The sequence below is a fragment of the Podarcis pityusensis genome, assembly GCF_964106645.2.
Source record: "Podarcis pityusensis genome assembly, chromosome: 17".
Classification (NCBI taxonomy): Eukaryota; Metazoa; Chordata; class Lepidosauria; order Squamata; family Lacertidae; genus Podarcis; species Podarcis pityusensis.
Genome location: NC_138042.1, coordinates 2,319,555 through 2,341,774, shown reverse-complemented (window position 1 = coordinate 2,341,774; position 22,220 = coordinate 2,319,555). Strand labels below are relative to the sequence as shown.

General features: G+C 45.7%; 1 protein-coding gene and 1 long non-coding RNA gene across 2 annotated transcripts in view; one reads left to right on the top strand and one right to left on the bottom strand.

Moving 5' to 3' along the window:
• The window catches only part of SMC1A (structural maintenance of chromosomes 1A), a 28,537-nt gene extending 11,562 nt beyond the window's left edge, over positions 1-16,975 (top strand). Inside the window, exons 8-25 of the mRNA XM_080987309.1 lie at positions 223-305; positions 513-720; positions 847-1,032; positions 1,433-1,612; positions 2,182-2,328; positions 6,420-6,557; positions 6,872-6,988; positions 8,795-8,901; positions 9,020-9,161; positions 9,295-9,440; positions 9,821-9,974; positions 10,066-10,176; positions 11,361-11,508; positions 11,620-11,774; positions 13,443-13,594; positions 13,799-13,868; positions 13,993-14,103; positions 16,393-16,975. Of these exons, the coding sequence (XP_080843435.1) occupies positions 223-305; positions 513-720; positions 847-1,032; positions 1,433-1,612; positions 2,182-2,328; positions 6,420-6,557; positions 6,872-6,988; positions 8,795-8,901; positions 9,020-9,161; positions 9,295-9,440; positions 9,821-9,974; positions 10,066-10,176; positions 11,361-11,508; positions 11,620-11,774; positions 13,443-13,594; positions 13,799-13,868; positions 13,993-14,103; positions 16,393-16,476 (2,439 nt within the window). The 3' untranslated portion in view covers positions 16,477-16,975. The remainder of the gene's footprint in view (positions 1-222; positions 306-512; positions 721-846; positions 1,033-1,432; positions 1,613-2,181; positions 2,329-6,419; positions 6,558-6,871; positions 6,989-8,794; positions 8,902-9,019; positions 9,162-9,294; positions 9,441-9,820; positions 9,975-10,065; positions 10,177-11,360; positions 11,509-11,619; positions 11,775-13,442; positions 13,595-13,798; positions 13,869-13,992; positions 14,104-16,392) is intronic.
• Positions 14,110-20,120, bottom strand: LOC308466530. The gene is made up of 3 exons (XR_013980864.1): positions 19,892-20,120; positions 19,638-19,798; positions 14,110-16,179 (listed from the first exon to the last, which is right to left on the bottom strand). It is a non-coding gene; the product is annotated as an uncharacterized lncRNA (long non-coding RNA).
• Positions 20,121-22,220: the final 2,100 nt, after the last annotated feature.

The window sequence follows — 22,220 nt, the reverse complement described above, 5'->3', positions numbered from 1 at the left end:
TCAGTGCCTCTTAGGTGATCTAGCTTAAGTAAGTGTTTGCGGCTAACTAATTTAAGACCAATAGATTAAGTGACCTTGTCAGTTGGTAATGTTGCTTGTTAAAGTGGTTCTCATTCAAGGGGGTCAGAGACTGGTCTTTGGCATTGGTTGAATAGGGCCCTGGCTTTGAGCTAAGCTCCACTGGTGCTTGCTCACATTTGGCTTATTCATTTTGTTTTGTAGGCCAAGATAAAGCAGAAATTGCGGGAGATTGAAGAAAACCAAAAACGTATTGAGAAGCTGGAGGAGTACATTGCTACTAGCAAGTAAGGGCAAGGAAGGGGCCACATAATATTGGGGATGTGTGCCTTAAGCAGACTCTGGTGGGGAAAGGATAAGGAAGTTGGGCTCTCTTTTGGGATTGCTTAGGAGGCCCACTCTACAAGTCATCATATTAGTCCCTCCCAGCACAGTGCAACCAAGCCTGATGCAGGCATGGAGTGATCAGGGAGTTCTTACTGCTCATTCTTTAGGCAGTCCTTGGAGGAGCAAAAGAAGCTGGAGGGGGAGCTGACGGAGGAGGTAGAGCTGGCCAAGCGCCGGATCGATGAGATTAACAAGGAGCTGAACCAGGTGATGGAGCAGCTGGGGGATGCTCGCATTGACCGGCAGGAGAACAGCCGGCAGCAGCGCAAGGCTGAGATCATGGAAAGCATCAAGCGCCTCTACCCTGGCTCTGTGGTAAGTGTAGAAGAACAATAGCAAGCTCCTCAAGGCAGAGCCAAGGGTATATGGCAGAGGGTGGGTGGGGTAGAACTGGAGGCCAGGGCCCCTCCTTGCCTCATTCCATTTCCTTGTTTCCCACAGTACGGGCGCCTAATTGACCTCTGCCAGCCGACCCAGAAGAAATACCAGATCGCTGTCACCAAGGTCCTGGGCAAGAACATGGATGCCATCATCGTTGATTCAGAGAAGACTGGCCGGGACTGTATCCAGTACATTAAGGAGCAGCGAGGAGAGCCTGAGACCTTCCTGCCCCTTGACTACCTTGAGGTGAGGCCTAACAAGGCCTGGGCATGATGGTGGATTACTGCAGAGATCGATAAATCTCCATGTTTGTGCTAGCCTGCCGATGATCAGGTGGTATCTTTTTTCCTACCCTGCCACCTGTTCAGCTCCCAACACTTTCTAAAGGTAGCTCCCTCAGACTGATTCTGAGCTCTTGCCCAAGGGACTCAGTTTCCCCCCCTTTTGCTCCTTCCCATGTAGCCACCTGGCTTCAACAATAAGCTGCTTTTAAAACAAAGGTATACATGTAAAGTTATAAAGGTGATGGGGAAGGACTGCCTCCACTTCAGTGGCTGGAGTAACTTTGAGTGATCTGCAGACTGACATAAGCTTGTCACTGTGCATCTCTGCCTTCCCCCTGAGCCAAAACGCCTATATATTGCAGGTGAAACCGACAGACGAGAAGCTCCGGGAGCTGAAGGGAGCCAAGTTGGTGATTGACGTGATTCGCTACGAGCCGCCTCACATCAAGAAGGCCCTGCAGTATGCTTGCGGGAATGCCCTTGTGTGTGACAATGTGGAGGATGCCCGTCGCATTGCCTTTGGAGGGCACCAGCGTCACAAGGTCTGAGAAATCTTGCGAGCCACTCTTAAGTTTCTTGCCTCTCAGCCTCCTCCAGAACTACAAACACAGTCCCAGTCAAGATTCTACAGCAAGGAACCTTGAATTTCTGTTAACTGCATAGATGTATTACAGACTAAGAAAACGTGCTGGTATTTCCTTTATTTGGTTTCTGCTTTTTTTAAAAGGACACCAAAGCCCCAGCTTCTTGTTAATGAAAAGCTTCCTCTGGTCTCATCTTTGGTTTTGGAAAGTTTACCAAAGCTTGTTCATTCACAACTGTCTTTACAGCCAGGAGGGCTAGATACTTTTAATGAAAATTTAAAGATGAGATTTTTCAGGATGCTAAATTGTGCACTCAGTTCCCAGTTTGGTGTTTGCACAGAACTGCAGAACACCCTTGGCCCTGTCTTTGCTGTAACTCAAAACGTGCTGCTTCCTTCTGCATATTGTGTACTGTAGCATATTGTTACTGTAGCCATCACTAGCTGTGGGTGACTGATAGCCAAGACCTGAGGTGGCTGCTTCTTCTTGGCGTGACTTGCTGTGTTCCCTTCTTCGTCCTTTTCCAGACTGTAGCCCTGGATGGGACCCTCTTCCAGAAGTCTGGGGTGATCTCAGGAGGTGCCAGTGACCTGAAAGCCAAGGCCAGGCGCTGGGATGAAAAGGCTGTGGACAAGCTGAAAGAGAAGAAAGAGAGGCTGACAGAGGAGCTAAAGGTTGGAATGGCTTTTAGTTGCCAAGTTCTGCTACAAGCTCTAGATAGCATCAATAGAGAAATGTTGACTGGGAAGAATTTGGGGCATCATTGAAGGTCCCAAGCTAAAAATGCGCCAGGGCTCATTTGGGATGCTCAGGGGGTCTAACAGGAATAGGGAGCACAACACCAAAAAAAGGGGACACTACAGTCCTACACACATAATTACAGGGTACCTATCCAATCTCAGGGATTTGGTCTCCATCAGAACTCATAGCAGTTCAGATAGAGATTGAGCTGACTGATGGAAGAACAAGGTGAGAAGTAATGGGGTGTTTTGCCAGGCAAGAGTGGGATGTTGAGGAGAACAAGACAAGAGGCGTCATTTTGGCTGAAGGGGTTGTGCTTAACACAAGCTTTCCTTATGTTGCTCACCAGAAATCCTTCCTAAAGCTCCTTCTTGTTTCTGGTTTTGTTGGATTTACTGGCTTTCCATGAATGCCTCTCCCCAAATGTGGATAATCTGGCAGTATTTAACTTGTTTATATTTTTAACAGGATTTATATACCACTTAATTGTAAATAAGACCTCTAAGCTGTTTACAAAGAATACAAAATACATATTAAAATTGTCAGCAAAAAGCAAAGTTAAAATCAAGTTTCAAGAAAATTAAAGTACAAATAAAATCAACAGTTAAAATATACAGTGTAAGCTAAAATTCCAGTTAAAATACTTGTTAACTTTTCATGGAGATACATCAAACCACTGAACACTTTAAAAGCAGTAATTTTCAAGACTGGGAGAAGTGACAGTCAAGGCAGTGAGTACTTCCTTGTTCCTTACTTTCTCTCAGAGCCTGACAAGAGTTTATGGTTTGGAAAGAGACTTTCAGACAGGAATTGAAAATGGTTGAATGTTCCTCTCTATAAAAATGGCTCCCTGAATTTATAAAACTAGCACATAAAAGTGCAGTCTAGGCTATGGAAGGTTGTTTTCTGTCTGTAAAAGTATTCAGTTGTATAAATTCCCAGTTGTAGTTTGAAGTGGTGCAACGCAGGCAGATGATTACCACCTCTTAGGCTGTCTTCCTCAATACCCTTCCTAAAAAGTAAGTCCCACCAAACTCATTGGGGACTTCTGTGAAAACAGGCTTAGGATTACCGTATTTTTCGCCCTATAGGACACACTTTTTCCCCTCCAAAAATGAAGGGGAAATCTGTGTGCGTCCTATGGGGTGAATACAGGCTTTCGCTGAAGCTTGGGGAGCAAGAGGGGTCGGTGCGCACTGACCCCTCTCGCTCTCCAGGCAGCTATCAGCAAGCCTGGGGAGCCCGCGGGAGTTCCCGCAGGGCTCCCTGCGCTGCGGATAGCAGCCTGCTGCAAGGAGCGCTGGGCGCGCTGAAGCAGAGCGCCCCGCGCTTCAGGCAGACATCGGCCAGCCCCACAAGCTCGGGGGACAGCAGGGAGGCGCAGCGCCGCCATCCTGCTGTTCCCCGACCTGGTTTTGGGGGGGGAAATAAAGGAATTTCCCCCCCCCTTTATTTCCCCCCCCCAAAAAAAAAACTAGGTGCGTCCTATGGGACGGAGCGTCCTATGGGACGAAAAATACGGTATACTGCATGTGCATCACTGGCTGCATTTGCATGTGATATAACGTTTAGCATTACAAGGACGAGTCACAGTGAGCATCAGACTCATATGCTCTCCCTGCTGCCGCCCCCATTATGACTGCAAGGAGTTCAGAAGCTTTTGCTTCTTTTACATTAACCACTGCTTATCTTGACATCCAAACCTGGGGAAAGTATGGTTAGTCTCATCCAACCAAGTGGAAACAAGCCAATTTCAAAACCAATTTACAAAGTTTAGTTTGTAAGTAATGCAGTTTAGTTCAAAGTAATGATACAAACTATGGTTAATCTAAAACAAAAGTGGAAGCTTCCATTCTCCATTTGGCCGTACTGGAGTAGGAAAGGTGGAAGCACTTGAGCTGTAACTCAGATGAAACTACATGAAACTACGTTTTATCATTGCACGCAAACTGGGCCACTAGCTCTTCGCAATTGTGTGTGTTCAGTTAAATAATTTTTATTAATTTTCAATTACAAAAAATCCAATATATGCCATATTGTATCAGTGCCAATTCACAATTCCAATTCAAATATAATTAAACAGCCAATTACATAATCATATTGTTTTTACTCCTGTGTGCTAGATTTCAGGGTACGGCATTTTTGTTTTCATTCTGCTTCCGAAGGTTTGTTTAATCCAATTCCATTCAATCTTAATCACAATCCCTTACCCACAGCTACAACGTTTTTAACATTTATATTAAAACATTTAGTATTCGTATTAAAACATTTAGTGATTTATATTCCTGCAAGAAAAGTTCTGTAATCCTTAATAGTACCTGTGCATGAAGTTTGTTTTATATTTATATCAATTTATTTTGTCCATATTGTTTCTTCTTAATGTCCTTCATGACCTGCACCGCTCAGCCACTTCTAGTCTCTCTCTCCCCCTTTGTCTCAAAAAGCAAGGCTGTTATTGCAATTCTGTCATATGCCATATTTATTTCGTTACAAGAATAGAGATAGTCTGGCAATGCTTCGACAAGCCTCTGGTTTCTCTCTCCTTTCATCTTTTCACAATAACGATCTGGTGGCCCACCAAAGCCTGGCAAGCCTTCAAAGACCCCTCTAAGGCAGCGATACAATGAAAAATAAATCCTTCCGAATGGTTCAAATCCATACCCATTTCATGTAGTTCTATTTTGCATTGTCTTCCATTGACAAACTCCCATTTTCTTTAATCTTCTCCTGCCTTCCATTAATTTTTTAACAATCGGGGTGGGTTTGCCAAATCATTTATGTAGCTAACAAGATGTATATAAAAAGGGTAAAGGCTCCCCCCCCCCATACCGTTGTTTACAATGAAAGAAATTTTTCTTTCTATTTCAGATCTCTATGTCTTTGTAGCCATTTCATTTTAGCAGGTGATAATCTTGTCCCATCTATCCCAGCACGTGTCTGTAAATTAGTTCAAATTCTACTCTAATAAACAGAATAATCTTTGCACCTTAATTGCTGTGTTGAAGGGTTATACTGATAAGCAAAGTACTTTGGCACTCAGCTCCTCCTGCCTCCTCCGCCATGGAATCCAGGGAGAAGCAGGTATGAAGGCGATCTGCAAGTGAAGCTCACTCCCCCCCCCCCGGTGCTGGGGGGGGAGTTTGCAAGGACAGTTACCTTCAAATGATCCTTGTTTATGCTTCGCTAACGATCTCCACTAATGTGGGAGTGGCATCCATTAAGGCAAACCGGAACCGGAAGCCGCAAGCATGTGTGTTCAGTATATTTTGTCTGCAATTACTCCCCCAATGGACACCTTAGTTACACAATTTGTATTACTGTTTTTCCTATGCTGGTGGACTGTCCCCATTGCTCAGATCATCAAGCATTTTTGGGATAATCAGGCATTTTTGGGAATAACTGACTTAAATTGATTCCTTCAGTCCTTAGCTAGGGGGTGCCATTGCGCCGTCAAGTTTACGTTTAAAAAAAAGATTTCCCAAACAAATAGTGATAGCTTTACTAGGGATGAAAAGCTATTCTGTGTATATGTGCCACACATGCATAACTTGGTTCCAGGTGTATCCATCATGAGACTTGTTCACCAAAATGATTGAAGTGGACACATTCCAGAGGAGCAGCTGTACTTGGTATATTTTAGCAAAACTGAAGAGCAGTGGTACAATAAATACTAACTAGCTTTCAGATGCAGTTGATGAAATAGACACTTGTCTACAGAGAAACATGCCTCAGCAAACGCTTTTTTTCTTCTTCTTGTGTTACAGGGCACCATCATTTTTGCTTGAAATTACACTGTTCACGCAGTGCATAAATGCATCTTTTCAGGGGACTGGGTCTAGCTACCTGTCGGGGAGTTGTTTTCAGCTTTCTGAGACAGCATTGGGGCTCCTCCTTTACGCCTTATGAATTTATTCCTGGAATTTAGCTGCTTCACATTGGCTGCAGCATAACAACAAACTTGTTTTCTCATTCCATTTTTCTTTTTGCACCCAACTCCCCCTACATCTCCTTTTCTCATTTCCAGGAGCAAATGAAAGCCAAGCGGAAGGAGGCAGAGCTGCGCCAAGTCCAGTCCCAGGCCCATGGCTTGCAAATGCGTCTGAAATACTCCCAGAGTGACTTGGAGCAAACCAAGACCCGTCATCTTGCTCTCAATCTCCAGGTATGATGGCTTGCTGGGACCATGCATCCTTCAGGCCTCCAAGGTAGCTCTCTGAGTTTTGTAGGGGATGCTACCTCTTGCCTTAGAGCTAAAGCAGCAGGTGCAGCAGAAGATGCTTGGGAATGTTCATTTGGAGGGCTGTCCTGGGCAACCATCAAAGACTACCAAGGTTGGGCATGCAAGTTCACCCCTCTACTGGATGTAAACTCTGAAGCCCCAGTCTTGCCATGATCAGTTTGCTTGAGAGAGATTCCTACCATCAGTCCCTCAGTTCCTTCTGAATTATATGCCTAATAGAATGCTATACCCAACAGGAAAAGTCCAAGCTGGAAAGTGAATTGGCCAACTTCGGGCCCCGCATCAATGACATCAAACGCATCATCCAGGGGAGGGAGCGTGAGATGAAGGAGCTCAAGGAGAAGATGAACCAGGTATGATGGATCAAGACAAAGTTGTTAATGCTTGTTACTTTTATTTATTTATGTATTTATTATTATTATTATTATTACTACTATTACTTTTATTATAAATTATTATTATATATCTCTATCCTACCCTCAATCCCCAAAGAGCCTAAGGTGGTTGTGGAACTTCTTAAGGAAAATCTATACAATGACTAATGTATCTGCAGCGGTCTTTGTCAACATAGTGCACCTGCAGGCTGCACTGATAAGATTTGTAGTCCCAAAACATCTGGGGAGCACAAGGTCAATGTCTGCTGAACAACTACATATCTAAGCAATATAAAAATCATCTCCACAAGAAGCTGCTGAATCTCAAACAACATCCAGTTTCCAAATGCCTCAGCAAAGAAAAAATCTTCAGCTCTTGCCTAAATACAACATGGGGGACAAATGCCCTTATCTGAGGGAGGTGGTGTCCGCAGAGAATGCTGTTTTGGGTCACTGTCTCATGAGCTGTACTCATTTGTGATGCCACCAGCAGGGGCTTCCTGCATATCTTAAAGCACAGTGCTTGGATTTCAAGACTAATAGGGCAATACCTTGGAATGGGCTTGTTGGCTCAAAGGTGGTGAGTGTTGCTTTTACGACCAATGACACAGTCTCACCTTATTGCCCTGCTTAAAAGGCTGAGAGCCACATTTTACATCAGCTGCAGCTTCCGGACCATTTTTAAGGGGAGCTCCATGTAGAGTGCATTACAGGAGTCACTAGTTAACACTCCCAAATCAGTCTCTTAAGCTTAAGCCAAGAAATAGTATTCTCTATGAAATTGAATATCAATATACATATCAACAAAAGACTGAGTTAAGCTTTTGAAAAATCCATTGAAATCAAACATAAGTTCATCTTAGATTGGGTAGTTCGCAAGTATCTGTGGCTTTGCACAAGGTTTTGTATTTTTCTTAGAAGATTGCTATAGAATGTATAATTACTTTGGTAATTATTGTGTGTATATTAGTTGCCAATGTGTTGCATGAGTCGTACTACTCCTACTCCTATACTAGGCTGAGCTAGCTGAAAGGGAGGTTCCAGAATGGGAACTAGCCTGAAAGGGGCAGGACAGAAAAGTCTGAGAAAGGGGGGTTATCAGAAGGCTACAGCAATGTTAGGTGTTGGGAAAAGAGTGAGGTAGGTGACCTGGTCTTGACATTCTGGTGGCTTTGAAGCTGTGTTCCAGGAACTCAGAAAGTGGAACACAGGTATGCCTGGTAATAAAAAACTCTGGGTCTAAGAAATTTATCTGGATTCCTTATTCATGGATGACAAAAAGCTAGCCTGCCCACCAATACAGATCTTTTGCAAAGCACAAACTGGGCAGTGGCGTTCAGATGTGTTTTAGGGTGCACTGTTGGCTAATGTGGGGATTGGCCATAACTGTAGTAGACCACATGCATTGCCTACAGGAGGTTCCAAGTTCAATCTCTGGTCTCTTCAGTCAAAAGGACCAGGTATCAAATGCTGTGTAGGCTCTCAGACTCTGCAGAGCCACTTCTAAGCCACAGCCAGCCAGAATAGGCAGTAGTGGGCTAATATGAACAAATAGTCTGACCTAGGATAAGGCAGGCTTCTAGTATTGGAGCCCAGTCAGCCTTTCCAGCACAGGCTGCCTTGACTGTGTGCCCCAGAATCATCACACAGAGGCTGTGTGGCATTCCAATCAATGTGGAAAAAGTTTCCTGAAAGTGGAAATTTGGTGTTAAAAAACCCACTCAAAACTACTCTGCTCCATCTCATCCTGCTCCTCTCACTTTAGTTTCTTCCCATCTTTGCCAGGTGGAAGATGAGGTATTTGAGGAGTTCTGCCGGGAGATTGGGGTAAGGAACATCAGGGAGTTTGAGGAGGAGAAGGTGAAACGCCAGAACGAGATTGCCAAGAAAAGGTAACCAGCCCAACTTTGTGCCCTCATGAAGTCTCCCAGGTTGAGGAATGCGGAAGCCGTGTGGATGCATGGATGGGTTTGGATCTGAGACCCAGTTTTAACCCCTGTCCCTCTGCAGGTTGGAGTTTGAAAACCAGAAGACCCGTCTGGGCATCCAGCTGGACTTTGAGAAGAACCAGCTGAAGGAGGATCAGGACAAAGTGCACATGTGGGAGCAGACAGTCAAGAAAGATGAAGCTGAGATAGAGAAACTCAAGAAGGTGCCAGGGTGGGCCGGTGGTGGCTAGGAGGGTTTGGTCAGGCAGTTACCTGTGGCTTGAAGGTGGGGAAGAAGGCAGTAGAGTCTATGGTCGAGCTCATAGTCTCTCTGTTTCTCTCTGCCCCCCACTTAAGGAGGAACAGCGGCACATGAAGATCATTGATGAGACCATGGCACAGCTGCAGGACCTGAAGAACCAGCACTTGGCCAAGAAATCTGAGGTGAACGACAAGAACCATGAGATGGAGGAGATTCGGAAGAAGCTGGGCGGGGCCAACAAGTGAGTCTTGGCTTCTGGGGGCAGAGGCTAGGGAATGTAGGAAGGGAGGCTGTGGAGGGATGCTTGATAACCTTTCCCCTTTCTCTAAGGTGGGAAGTTTGTAAAATGGCTGGAGGTGAATCCTGTGCTAGATCTGACCAAATGCAGTAGCGTCCTCCTCCTAGGGGCAGCCAGCCAGAAGCCTCTGGGACAACTCCCCTATGGGTTGTCCTTAGCATCTAGTCCTTGGAGGTCCACTTCCTCTGGACAGGAAGGTTCTGTTTAACTGTTATAGTTGATAGCTGTTGATGGCAAAAATGTCTCTATATTTCTCTTCTTTTTTTATTTGATTCAATTTAATATTTATACCAAATATTATCAATATTGACTTTTGCTCTCAGGGAGATGACTCACTTGCAGAAGGAAGTGACAGCCATTGAGACCAAGCTGGAGCAGAAGCGCAGTGACCGCCACAATCTGCTGCAAGCCTGCAAGATGCAGGACATCAAACTGCCCCTCTCTAAAGGCACCATGGATGATATCAGTCAGGAGGAGGTAAGCAGAGTCTCCCACGTATAGCAGAGGGTGGGTATGAGGCCCAAGCAGGAGAGTGAAATGGTTCTCTTTTGTTTTGATTCGGGTGCAGGGTGGCTCCCAGGGGGAGGAGGCAGCCAGCAGCTCACAGAGGACTTCCAACATGTATGCGCGAGAAGCTCTCATTGAGATTGACTACAGTGACCTCTCTGAGGACCTGAAGGTGAGCTTCCCCTTGGGTCTGCTCTTCCTGGGGAATAGCTGGGGGGGGGGGGGAGGTGGCCTTTTGTCCCCAGGCTAGTGGCAAGTCCACAAAGCAAAAATGTACATGTGTTCAGGTCACTTATATATTCTTTTACTTATTTAAAATATTTATGCCCTGTCATTCTGTCAAATGATCTACAAGGTGGCTTCAATCCAAAATAAAAGCTGCATTTAAAACCAGCATAATAACAGAACTGCAGGGCAGAATGAACAGTAATAAATTAAAAATGAGTAAGAAAATGCTGGAACATTGTTTATTTGTTAGCTTCCCCCGATCCCTACAAAAAGGTAAACCAAAAGCTTTAAAGTACTTCCACAAGTCCCTTAATGAGGAAGCCTGGGGAGTTGCTCTCAGGAAGGAATTCCAGATTCTAGGTGCACATAAATAACATCGGCAGCACTGGTAATGGGGGAATTCAAAGCAGCATCTTCAAAGTTGCATCTGAGTGAATGGGCTGGTTCACGTAGGTGACAGCCAGTGCCCAATCCCTTTAGGCCTTTACATTCCTGATTCTGCTTGATAGAGGGTTCTCCACTTGTCAATCTTCCCCTGGTTCTTCAGGGATAAAATGGGGCTGTCTTCCCTATGTTCTTTGTCATCCACATGTCATCATCCCTTTTGTCTCCGCTGAACCATGGATGATCCGTGTGCCTCATAAACGTAAGTTTGGAACTTCTGTTTAGAATTTTTTTTTTTTTTATCTTTTAACTTTGCAACCTGACTTTCTCTTTACCTGACCCTTTTGTTCTTAAAGAAGTCTTTAAGAAAATTGGAATCTGGAGTTGATTGTGTACTCTGACCTCTCAAGGATCGCTCCTGCATATGCCATAACAATTGTCCGTGCCATAGATTGAGTTAATGGGCAGGGGAAAGGGATCCTGATTGGACTGTGCCCCAGTGATGATGGCAGAGAGTTTGCTAGAAAGGCTTTTCTCTCCCATATATTTAGCCCCAAAGGTCCTGAGGATTCTCACCCCAGACTTCGGTTGGCTAGAGAGGGTAGTGGCATAGGTGCATCACTAAGGCAGATGCATCTGGGTTCTCTGGAAATTTCTGGGTTTGTGGGGGGGTGGGGATGATGACTATTAGAGTCTCTGGCTGCCTGAACCGCCTCCCATCATTCCCGCCTACAGGATTCCCAGGCTGAAGATGAGATCAAGCAGGAGATGAACCAGCTGCAACAGAAGCTGAATGAGCAGCAGAGCATTTTGCAGCGGATTGCTGCTCCTAATATGAAGGCAATGGAGAAGCTGGAGAGTGTGCGGGACAAGTTCCAGGAGACCTCTGATGGTACTGGACCCCCCTCCTGACCTCTCTTTAGAGTGCTGGGGACCTGGGCCGAGGGCTTCTGCTGGAGGGCTGGGAAGACCCATGCTTACACTTCTTCCTTTGCTCTGGTAGAATTCGAGGCTGCCCGGAAACGTGCCAAGAAAGCCAAGCAGGCATTTGAACAGATAAAAAAGGAGCGCTTTGACCGCTTCAACTCCTGCTTTGAGTCAGTGGCCACCAACATCGATGAGATCTACAAAGCCCTGTCACGAAATAGCAGTGCCCAGGTGAGGACACCCCTGGCCTACCATGGACAGCTAACAATGTTATAAACGGTTCTTGTGTGTGATCCATGTTTTGACAAACATTAAAGCCAAGGAACCTAAATTCTGAGTTGAGCAAAGCTGAATTCTGCGTCCGGTATGAATTGGATAAATGGAGGAAATTTGCACAGTTTCTTATTTTTATACTGTCCTTCCTGCTAATATTTACTCTTTAGCACCATTTATTCTGTGCTTTTTATTCACGTGGAGAGGCAATAAGCTATTCCCTGCCTTCAGAGATCTCAGCAGGCAGCACCCACTTACATCCAAGCATATCTTCTGACCCATGGGAGCTAGCAACCTGCTGTTCTATCTTTTCTCATTTTTCAAACAATTTTAAATAGAGCAGGAAGTCAAATTCAACACCTAGAGCTGCATTCAGCGCTTTTTATGTATCTCCACAGAAGTGTACCATACATACAGACAAATACTATGATGTTCAAATATTTTAGGGATTATTATGGGTGCTATGTCTTTAAAATTGGATGAACCCTATAAAGAGTGTGTGTGTTTTCCTCCCATGATCGACCAAAGGTTGTTTTATTGTAAATGGAAGCCAATTTACTACAAATTGGAAATCAAAATTCCATTAACCATGGGAATCAGATTTTGAGAGTTCACTGCCAACAGATTATAGAAATTGTGTTCATGCAAATTTGCTTTCTAGTTGCAAACAGAATTGTCTTCTAAAACATCAATCTAAACCCCAGAAGACTGATTACAGCCTAGCTACTGTTCTTTTTATTCATACGCAAAATATGCTATTTATTCATGTGTTGGGCTTTGAAATGCTGTCCCATATTGTCATCATACAAATTGTACCAACTGGCATTCGCTTGAGCCTTCTAGTGCCATGCTTTGTGGAGTCAGGCTCCTGTGTGCGTATTCCATGCTGCAGGGGGAACTGTGCATGCTGCCTCAGTCAAAGCAGCTGTAGGAGCACACTTGTTTGTTTGTTTGCTTGCTTTCTTGCTTGCTTGCTTGCTTGCTTGCTTGCTTGCTTGCTTGCTTGCTTTCTTGCTTTCTGAGGAGTGGGGGACCTAAAAAAGCCCTCATTGCCCCTAAATAGATGATGGACTCTGTTGTCAGCCAGTTCCTCAGTGGTGGCTTTTTGCAACTATATTTGATTATTTTTAATAATGTGCCATGTTTCTTGGCTTGCTGAGTTATATTAGAAGTATCCAAATTCGTTTGAATTCCACAATACTGTTGTTGCCCAGAAGCCTCTGAGGTAGCTCTCAACCCACCCCTCTTGGGTGTATTGGACTAGCAAAGCCCTAATACATCCATCTTTCCATTTTCCCTCACAGAATTTTATTTTCATAGGGTCTCGCTCTGTTTCATCATACTGTGAAATTGATCTAAGCAGCTGTCTTACAGCACATTAGATCATCAGTCCACTTATCTCATCCATCACTGTCAACGCTGACTGGCAGCGGCTCTCTGATTTCAGAAAGCCTGGAATTTTCCCTAGCCCTGCCTGGAGATGCCAGGGGTTGACCTGGGAGTTTTTCAATGCAAAACATGTGCGCTACCCCCTGAGCTCTGGCCTTCCCCATTAAAGATGGTTCTGAGGTATTGACCACTGGTGTGAAGACTTCTGATTGTCTCCCTTCATCCCTTTTTCTCTAGGCCTTCCTAGGCCCCGAGAACCCAGAGGAGCCTTACTTGGATGGCATAAACTACAATTGTGTAGCCCCTGGCAAGCGCTTCCGGCCCATGGACAACCTGTCTGGTGGGGAGAAGACAGTGGCAGCCTTAGCTCTACTTTTTGCCATCCACAGGTAAGGTCAGCCTTTACTAAGGGGGCGGGGAGGGACATTGCACACTGCAAAGGTTCACAGTCCCATGTTCTCTCCAGCATCTGCAGTGAATGGGTAGGAAAGGCCTCTGCCAGAGACACTGAAGAGCTGCTGGTCTTGGTGGACCAGCGGTCCATCTCTGTACAAGGTGGCTTCATATTGCTGGCTCTCTCTCTTTATCCACAGCTACAAACCTGCTCCATTTTTTGTCTTGGATGAGATCGATGCTGCTTTGGACAACACCAACATTGGGAAGGTTGGTAGGAGGCTAAATCAGATGGGGCAGCTGGACATTACTGGATCAGATTTGAAGAAAAGCAAAGGGAGGGTTGGGCTGATCAGTTCTCCTTTTCACCCTTCTCCCTCTGACATCCCCACAGGTGGCCAATTACATCAAGGAGCAATCTACGTGCAACTTCCAGGCCATTGTTATTTCCTTGAAGGAGGAATTCTACACCAAGGCCGAGAGTCTCATTGGTGTCTACCCTGAGGTATGGAAGTGTAACAGAGAATTATATTTCAGTGCTGCTGACACCTGTCCACTGCCTGCCTGTATTAATGACAGTAATGTGTTTGTACCCCCCTCTGACATCCATTCCTTTTTAAACCTTGTACAATCTAGAGATATGAAGGCCTCAAAATGAGGTGACCTTGCCATGAAGGAAGGTGAAATAGGGTTGGGCGATGTATGGATTTCAGATTGGGATATATCACCAGCTAAATTCTGTGGTAGGGATGCAGGTGGCGCTGTGGGTTAAACCACAGAGGCTTGCCGATCAGAAGGTTGGCGATTCGAATCCCCGCGACATGGTGAGCTCCCGTTGCTCGGTCCCAGCTCCTGCCAACCTAGCAGTTCGAAAGTACGTCAGAGTGCAAGTAGATAAATAGGTACCTCTCCAGCGGGAAGGTAAATGGCATTTCCTTGCACTGCTCTGTTTCACCAGAAGCGGCTTAGTCATGCTGGCCACATAACCCAGAAGCTGTACGCCGGCTCCCTCGGCCAATAAAGCGAGATGAGCGCTGCAACCCCAGAGTTGTCCATGACTGGACCTAATGGTCAGGGGTCCCTTTACCTTTACCTTTTTAAATTCTGCGGTATACTGATACAGTTGTACCTTGGAAGTCGGAACAGAATCCATTCCGGAAGTCCATTTGACTTCCAAAACATTTGGAAACCAAGGTGCAGCTTCCTGCAGCCAATTGGAACCCACGGAACCTGCATTGGATGTTCGGGTTCCGGAGAACGTTCGCAAACCGGAACATTCACTTCTGGGTTTGCGGCGTTTGGGAGCCAAAACGTTTGACTTGCAAGGCGTTCAGCTACTGAGGTATGACTGTATATCACAATGTCTGAAATGTATCTGGTCGCTTCTTCCCCACCTTAGGGGAGGAAGAAGCAGTCAGACACATCACCCAGGCTTTCCGCTGAGCAAGCCCCTTAATGTACCACTCTGGCTCCACGCAAGCTGGAGGGTAGGGTCACAGGGGCTTCCTCAAACTGCTCAGCTGGGAGGTGGGAAGGCTCTCACCCCCCAGCTGAGCAAGGCCCAGTACTGCTCTGGCTCATGCAAGCTGGAGGGTCTCAGGGGCTCCTTTAAACTGCTCAGGTCGGAGCAGAAAGCTTCCTGCCTCCCAGCTGAGTAAGTCCATCTGTCTGCATGTTTGCCTCCACACAAGCAAGCGGCCGCTCTCTTACTCCTGACCACCGCTGCCAGCACAGCAGAGACAGGCGGACTGTTCTGGCAGTGGCTGGGGGACTGCGATATGTTGCCAACTCAAAAACTCTGAAACTGGTATTGCAATCTGAACGTAGTATCAGTTTCAGACAATAAGTTGAAAAATCGCCCAGCTCTAGCCCAGAGAAGGGGGTGTTTGGGGCACCATTAAAGGCAGCAGCTTAGGAGGCAAACACTTTTTGGGGAAATTCTCTGGCAGGCGCCTCCTTTCAGGGCCTGGGGGTGCTAGTCTGCAAAGAAGCCCTTGAGGGAAGACTTCAGACATAAGTCTGTGGGGACAGTCAGGTTGCGGTTGCTCAGTGACGAGTGAAAGGTCGCTCTTTTTACGTGCTCGGAGGTGCTGGTTTTTTATTACCTCATATCTGCTTTAGTTTTTTGTTTCAGAAGAGAAATGACCAAAAAATGGAGGGGGTGATAACCAAATGGATGCTTGGAAATATTACAAAGTTTAAAAAGAAACAGAGGCGTACCTAGGATCCCTTGCACCCTTGGCAAGGGGGCTGTATTGGGGTGGGGAGGCCGTTCCAATAAAAATCACTTTACTGCAATAGTCACCTTAGAAATTACTACATTTTACACTACCCAAGTACTCAAAGCTTCCAGAGTGAGGACGAGGCAAGGAGGAAGGGTGAAAGAATTCACACACCTTTGTGCTGCAGTGTGAGACGGGCAGAAAGCTTCTCCTGTGTTTGATTTTGCCATGATAGCAGCAGCACGTTGCTGCACACATAAAATCATATGCTTCATAGTCTGATAGGTGGTTTTTGCAGGGAGTCCGTCTGGGCCTGTGCCCCCAGCAGGGGATGGTTTCACCAACCCCTAGATACTCCTCTGAAAAGAAAGATGGGTGGGATTAGAAGATTAAGATAACCTGCCGTACAGTTGGTTTCCCCACTCTCCTTCTCCTAAAAATCCTGCTCCCTCCTTGTCCAAGGACAAGAGTGACTCATGGGAGCCTGTTTGCCCTCAGGAGGGTTGCTCTGTTGGGGTGATCTATGAGAGTAAAGGAGCAGCTGTCACATGACTTTCCCTTTCCTCTCACAGCAAGGAGACTGTGTCATCAGCAAAGTCCTGACCTTTGACCTCACCAAGTATCCGGATGCCAATCCAAACCCTAATGAGCAGTAAAAGCAGAAGAAAGAAGCTGGACACCAAGGCTCACTGTTTTTTTCAAAACCTTCCTCCGTTGCTCCCCTTTCTGCCCTCCAAAGGCCTTAACTGTTGTCTGCCCTTTATTTATCCTACAGAATGTTTAGCGGGTTTGGGAAGGGGAAGTGTTGAGGGACTGGGGTATTACTGATGACTGTAGGATAGCATTTTTGTGTGCTTAATAGCAGATTGTTCCTCCAACTGTAGCTGTAGAGCAACAACACCCTGTTTTTAAAATAAGAAGTCAGCATCTCTTATTGCTGGGGATGGGAAGAAAAAAGGAGGAATGTTGTTCCTCCCTTGTACCTTAATTTGCTTTTAAAACTCTATAGGACCAAAATCATGGTGGGTTCAGGAGGATTCCTCCTGTGCCAAGCTCTCACCTGTTAAGGTGTGGCTTCAGATCTTGCTTTTTTCTAGCCTGATATCATGTGTATATGTGTTTGTGTGTGATTGAAATTAAAATATGTTACTTCCATCCTCTAGTAGTATTCTTGTGGCAGATCATGTGGGAGGGGAAGGTTGGTCAGGTTGGGACGGTGGTGGGAGAATGCGCATGAATTCCTTCTGTCAAGGTGTGCCAAGGTTGGGCCAGCGTCACCAAGCCTCTTGAACATTATTCTACACACACATCCCCACCCCATAAATCCTGGATCTTGCATGAGTGCTGACAAATATGTCAGGGATGGACGCAATTTACTAACAGGGTCCTTATGCATACAGTTCAGGGGAGGGGGTTTGGTTTTTTCCAAGGCAAAGACATATCTGATACCAATTTGTTGTTTGCTAGCAACTGAATTGCATTGTAATTTTGCAAGGGGCAGTCAAACTGTTATAACGACACTCCAGATGTTCTGATTTGACCTAGAGCTGTTGCTGGCCTTGATGGACCTGTTAATTCAAGGGATTATAATAAAAACCATGTATACGCCATTTCTTTAAAAAACCAAATCTTAAAATTCTGTGCCCAATCAAGCAAATTCTCTACCAATGAAAGCTGAATTCTACAATATATATAGTTTGAGCTGCGTGTATCTATTTTTACATGATTCTGGATAGTTCTTCATAGAATTGTAGAGTTGGAAAGAACCCCAAGTATCATTTTGTTCAGAGCTTTCCAAACTTTTCATGTTGGTGACACACCTTTTAGACAAGCATCATTTCGTGACACAGTGATTCAGTTTTACTAGCAAACCGGAGGTTCAACTAACCCCTTTCCAGTCCCAGGTGGAGCACAGGGAGCATTCGTGTGACACAGCTACACACTGCAGCCGATACACTAACGTGTCACGACACAGTTTGGAAAGCACTGATCTAGTCCCAACACCCTGCAATGCAGGAATCTCAACTAAAGTATCCATGATGGATGGTCATGCAGCCTCTGCTTAGAAACCTCCTAGGAAGGGGAGTCAACAACCCCCTGTGGGAGTCTGTTCCACTGCCAAAGAGCTCTTACTGCTGGAAAGTTCTTCCTGATGTTTAGTCGGAATCTCCTTTCTTGTAACTTGAAGCCATTGGTTTGTGTCCTGCCCTCCACAACAGGAGAAAACAAGTTTGTTCCCTCTTCCATGTGACAGCCTTTAAGATATATAAAAATATATCTCCTCTCGGTCTCCACTTTTCCAGGCTAAAGATGCCCAGCTCCTTCAACCGCTCCTCATAAGGCTTGGTTTGCAGACCCTTGATCATTGTGATCTCCCTCCTTTGCACATGTTCCAGTTGTCAATATCCTCAAATTGTGACACCCACAACTGGACACAGTATTCCAGGTGTGGTCTGATCAAGGCAGACTATTTCCCTTGACCTGAACACTAGACTTCTGTTGATGCAGCCTAGAATAGCATTAGCTTTTTTCCCTGCTGCATCACACTGTTGACTCATGTTGCAGATAGGTAGCCGTGTTGGTCTGCCATAATCAAAATAAAAAAATCCTTCCAGTAGCACCTTTAAGACCAACTAAGTTAGTTCTTGGTATGAGCTTTCGTGTGCAAGCACACTTCTGTGTGTATCTGAAGAAGTGTGCTTGCACACGAAAGCTCATACCAAGAACTAACTTAGTTGGTCTTAAAGGTGCTACTGGAAGGATTTTTTTACTGTTGACTCATGTTAAGCTTGTGGTCCACCAAGACCCCTAGATCTTTTTCACATGTACTTCTGGCAAGCCAAGTGTCCCCCATCTTATATTTGTGCAGCTGATTCTTCTTGCCCAAGTGTAGAACCTGACATTTGTCCCTTTTGAAATTCATTTTGTTCGTCTGGGCTCAGTTCTCCAATCTGTCAAGGAGTGCTCTGATGGTGTTTCCTGCTTGGCAGGGGGTTGGACTCGATGGCCCTTGTGGTCTCTTCCAACTCTATGATTCTATGATTCTAAGGTCATTTTGAATTCTGATTCTGTCTTCTGCAACATTAGCTACCTATTTAGCTTCATTTATCCTGACTTTGCTGATGATGGGAAGTTATGGGGCTCTGTGGCGTACGCCTTGCTTTGCACCACTGGAATGCTGTGGCTTTTATGTGTGGCACATTCTTCACTTGCATCTATCTAGTCATAGAGAATAGAAGATGCTCTTTTAAAAAATGAATAAACATTGAAATCCTTAGCTGAATTTTGCTCTTGGTACCATTGTGTGTGCTTCTGTAAAGTCATGGCATACACATAGTTCTGGGTATTGCTCACCAACCTACTCTTGGATGCTTTAGTTGAGATTCCTGTGTTGTAGGGGGTTGGACTAGATGACCCTTGGGCTTCCTCTGCAATGCTATGATTCTACTCCAACTTGGTGCCTTCCAGATGCTTTGGACCACAACTCTTGTTGGCCAGGTGGGCTGGAGCTGACGGGTGCTAGAGTCGAACATCATCAGTTGGAGAACTACAAAATTGTAGTTGCCCTATTTCCTCCTTTGGTCTAAAAACCACTTTGAAGTCACATTTTGAGGGAGCTACTGATCTAGAGCAGGGGGTGGGGAGCCTGTGGCCCTCCAGATATTGGACTCCAGTTTCCATCAGCTCCAGCCAGCATGGCCAATGGTCAGAGTTGTAGTCCAGCAACACCTGGAGAAGCCGTGTGTTTCCTATTTCTGATCTATAGTGACACAAAAAGTAGGCACTTGGATAGGCTTATATTTTAAAAATTCCTTACTTAGTTAATATGGAAAGAATCAAGTTTCAAGGCTGAGGGACTGAGCATGGAAACTCGTAGACAATGCTTGGTGACATCTCAGAAGCCAGAAGGGCAGCTGAGTTGGATCCTGGTGGGCAAGGAACGGGGCTTCAGTCATTTCCCTTGCTCCTTCCCTTTCCCTAAACGAAAGCAAAGATCTAATCAGTGCTTTTCTTCTAGAAAAAAGGTGCCAGCATTGCACATCCTTGAGTACCCCCAGAAAAAACACACACAATGTAATTAATATTCTGCTGTTTCAATATTTGTCCTGAAATTTGAATATCTGATGTGACCAAACAACATTCTTTCAACGGTGATACGTTCCTGTGGTGGCGGTGGCTGCTTTGCACAATTGTTGGCCTCATTTGACCACACTGCTGCTGCTGCTCAATCCAGCTGTCTGTGGTTTTGTTATGGAAGTTCATGACATCGTGTCGCCTTATAGTATTGTGACATCAACAGAATCGTAGATTGTTATAGCCAATGGGATCAAAAGACAATAAAAGCAACAACAATAAATGGAAAATGGGGCCAGGAATGGTTCAGAAAATGTTAATGGATTATCTCACAATCACCCCTGACCATTGCCTATGCTGGCTGGGACTGGGGGGGGGGGGGTTGTAGCCCAAAACGTCTGAAGGGCACCAGGTTGGGGAAGACTATACATGAGTGTGAAAAACTGAGTACAGAAAGGACAAATCACACAATCCATTATCTTGGCTTAGCCCTAGGCTGGTTGAAGAATTTAGGTGGACTTGGTGCCCAATTTCCACTGAAAATATGGGTCCTATATGACATTAGATTGCCTTTATACTGCTAGCCAAGACTAGGTTCTGTTTTCCAGTGGCAACTAAGCCTTGGAGACTGTAGGGACTGAAGCCAACACATTCTAACTGAATAGATAATTGCTCACAAGGCCTTACTTTGTGGGTGTAGTTATGACCCTGTCAAATGTTCCTGGGAACAGGTCAAAGGATGGTCTTCAAAGCAATTTGGTGAGTCTTGGAAGATAACACAGGGGAGGCAATGTGAGGTGAGATCTCTACATACGACACAGGGCAGCTAGGAAGTAAGGCTCCTTTGCAGGAGTAATGGATTGCCTCAAGAAGAATTTGCTGGTGTTGACTGTGATAACAGAAACAGGTCCTGAGGATCGGTGACACTATGGGCACTTTGCAGCCTGCTGACTCTTAGCACTAGTGGAGCACACTTTGATGCCATAGAAACCACCGATGTCAATCCCGTGATTAAATGTTGGGGTTTTCTGTCAGGAAGATGGCAGGTGAGGGCAAAGCAGGCTTGCTCTATGCACTGCAGATTCTCCTACATCCCACAGAAAACCAGGAGTCATTTGCTTCTCACAGGCTTGGAGGACATTTTGTTCTGTCAAGGGTTGCCGTTTCCCATCAAGGGCTGCAGTCAGAGCCCCACATGGGCAAAGCACCTCCACTCCCACCCCCTTCAGCAGCATGAAATGAAGCCACAGACTGTCGTTTCCCCACTCCTGGCTGTGTCGACAGTGATACAGAGGCAGAACATCTTCTGCTGCCTTATCTATGCTCATACCTCTGGCTTTGCGGCTCTGCAGTGGGAGTGGTAACAAACCCTGGGGCTGGGCAGGCGGCATAGGGGCCAGCTCCTAGGAGCCGTGGGCGCTTCAACCCTAACCCTAACCCATAATAAAATATTTGAGAGGGCCACCCCTCTCCCCAAGTTGATGGGCATTCCCATTCAAATGGTGTGCATGCACTGAGTCGTGTGATGGATTAAGCAGGGCACGGCTTACGTGGCCCCCCACAATATTTTATTCAAGTTGGCCCCCTTGGCAGATGGGAGAGGTGGGAGTGAGGAGCTATGGGTTTCTCTGCTTAGTATACAGAGACCTTCTTCTATCCACCCACCCTCTGAATCCTTGTCATGGGGGAATTCTGGTGTGTGGCTTACAGTATTTGTACAGCAGAAGCAGGGGGGTGCCAGAAGCCCAGTGCATCTGGTCTGGTTCTTACCCAGGTGGGAAACCTGCCTGCAGACTGTATAGCATGGACTGCAGGTGATTTAATGCTGCATTTTTAAAAAGTCATTGTTCCTTAAAAAACCTCAGTAACTAGCAGAGTGGAGAGGAGGCCAGGCTGCAACAGCCCACATGTCGACTGACCTCCTCAATGAGACCTGAACCCCAGTCAGCTGCAGGATATTTATAATGTTATATAGAATCCCTTCTCCCCATTTTCTTGCCTTCTTAATTTAATCCACATCCCTTTGCTATATGGCTTCAGGGTTTTTGAACTGAGACAACAGCACTTTTGCCCGTGTAGCCAACTCATAAATATTTTTTACTGAACCACAAGGAGAGCCTGGGAGTCAAGAACTACTTGCTCCTATTAAGGAAATGAGGTGGGATTATTTAAAATAAGGGCTGGGTGGTGAGAAGAGGGAGAAGTCTGCATGTTGACACTTAGCTGGGCCCGAACTCTGTCCCCTCACAGCACTTAGAGGGCATGGCAAGGAGCTGCTCATAGTCCAGGTTGCCCTGGAAACTTCTTGCTGCAGTTTTTTACAGGA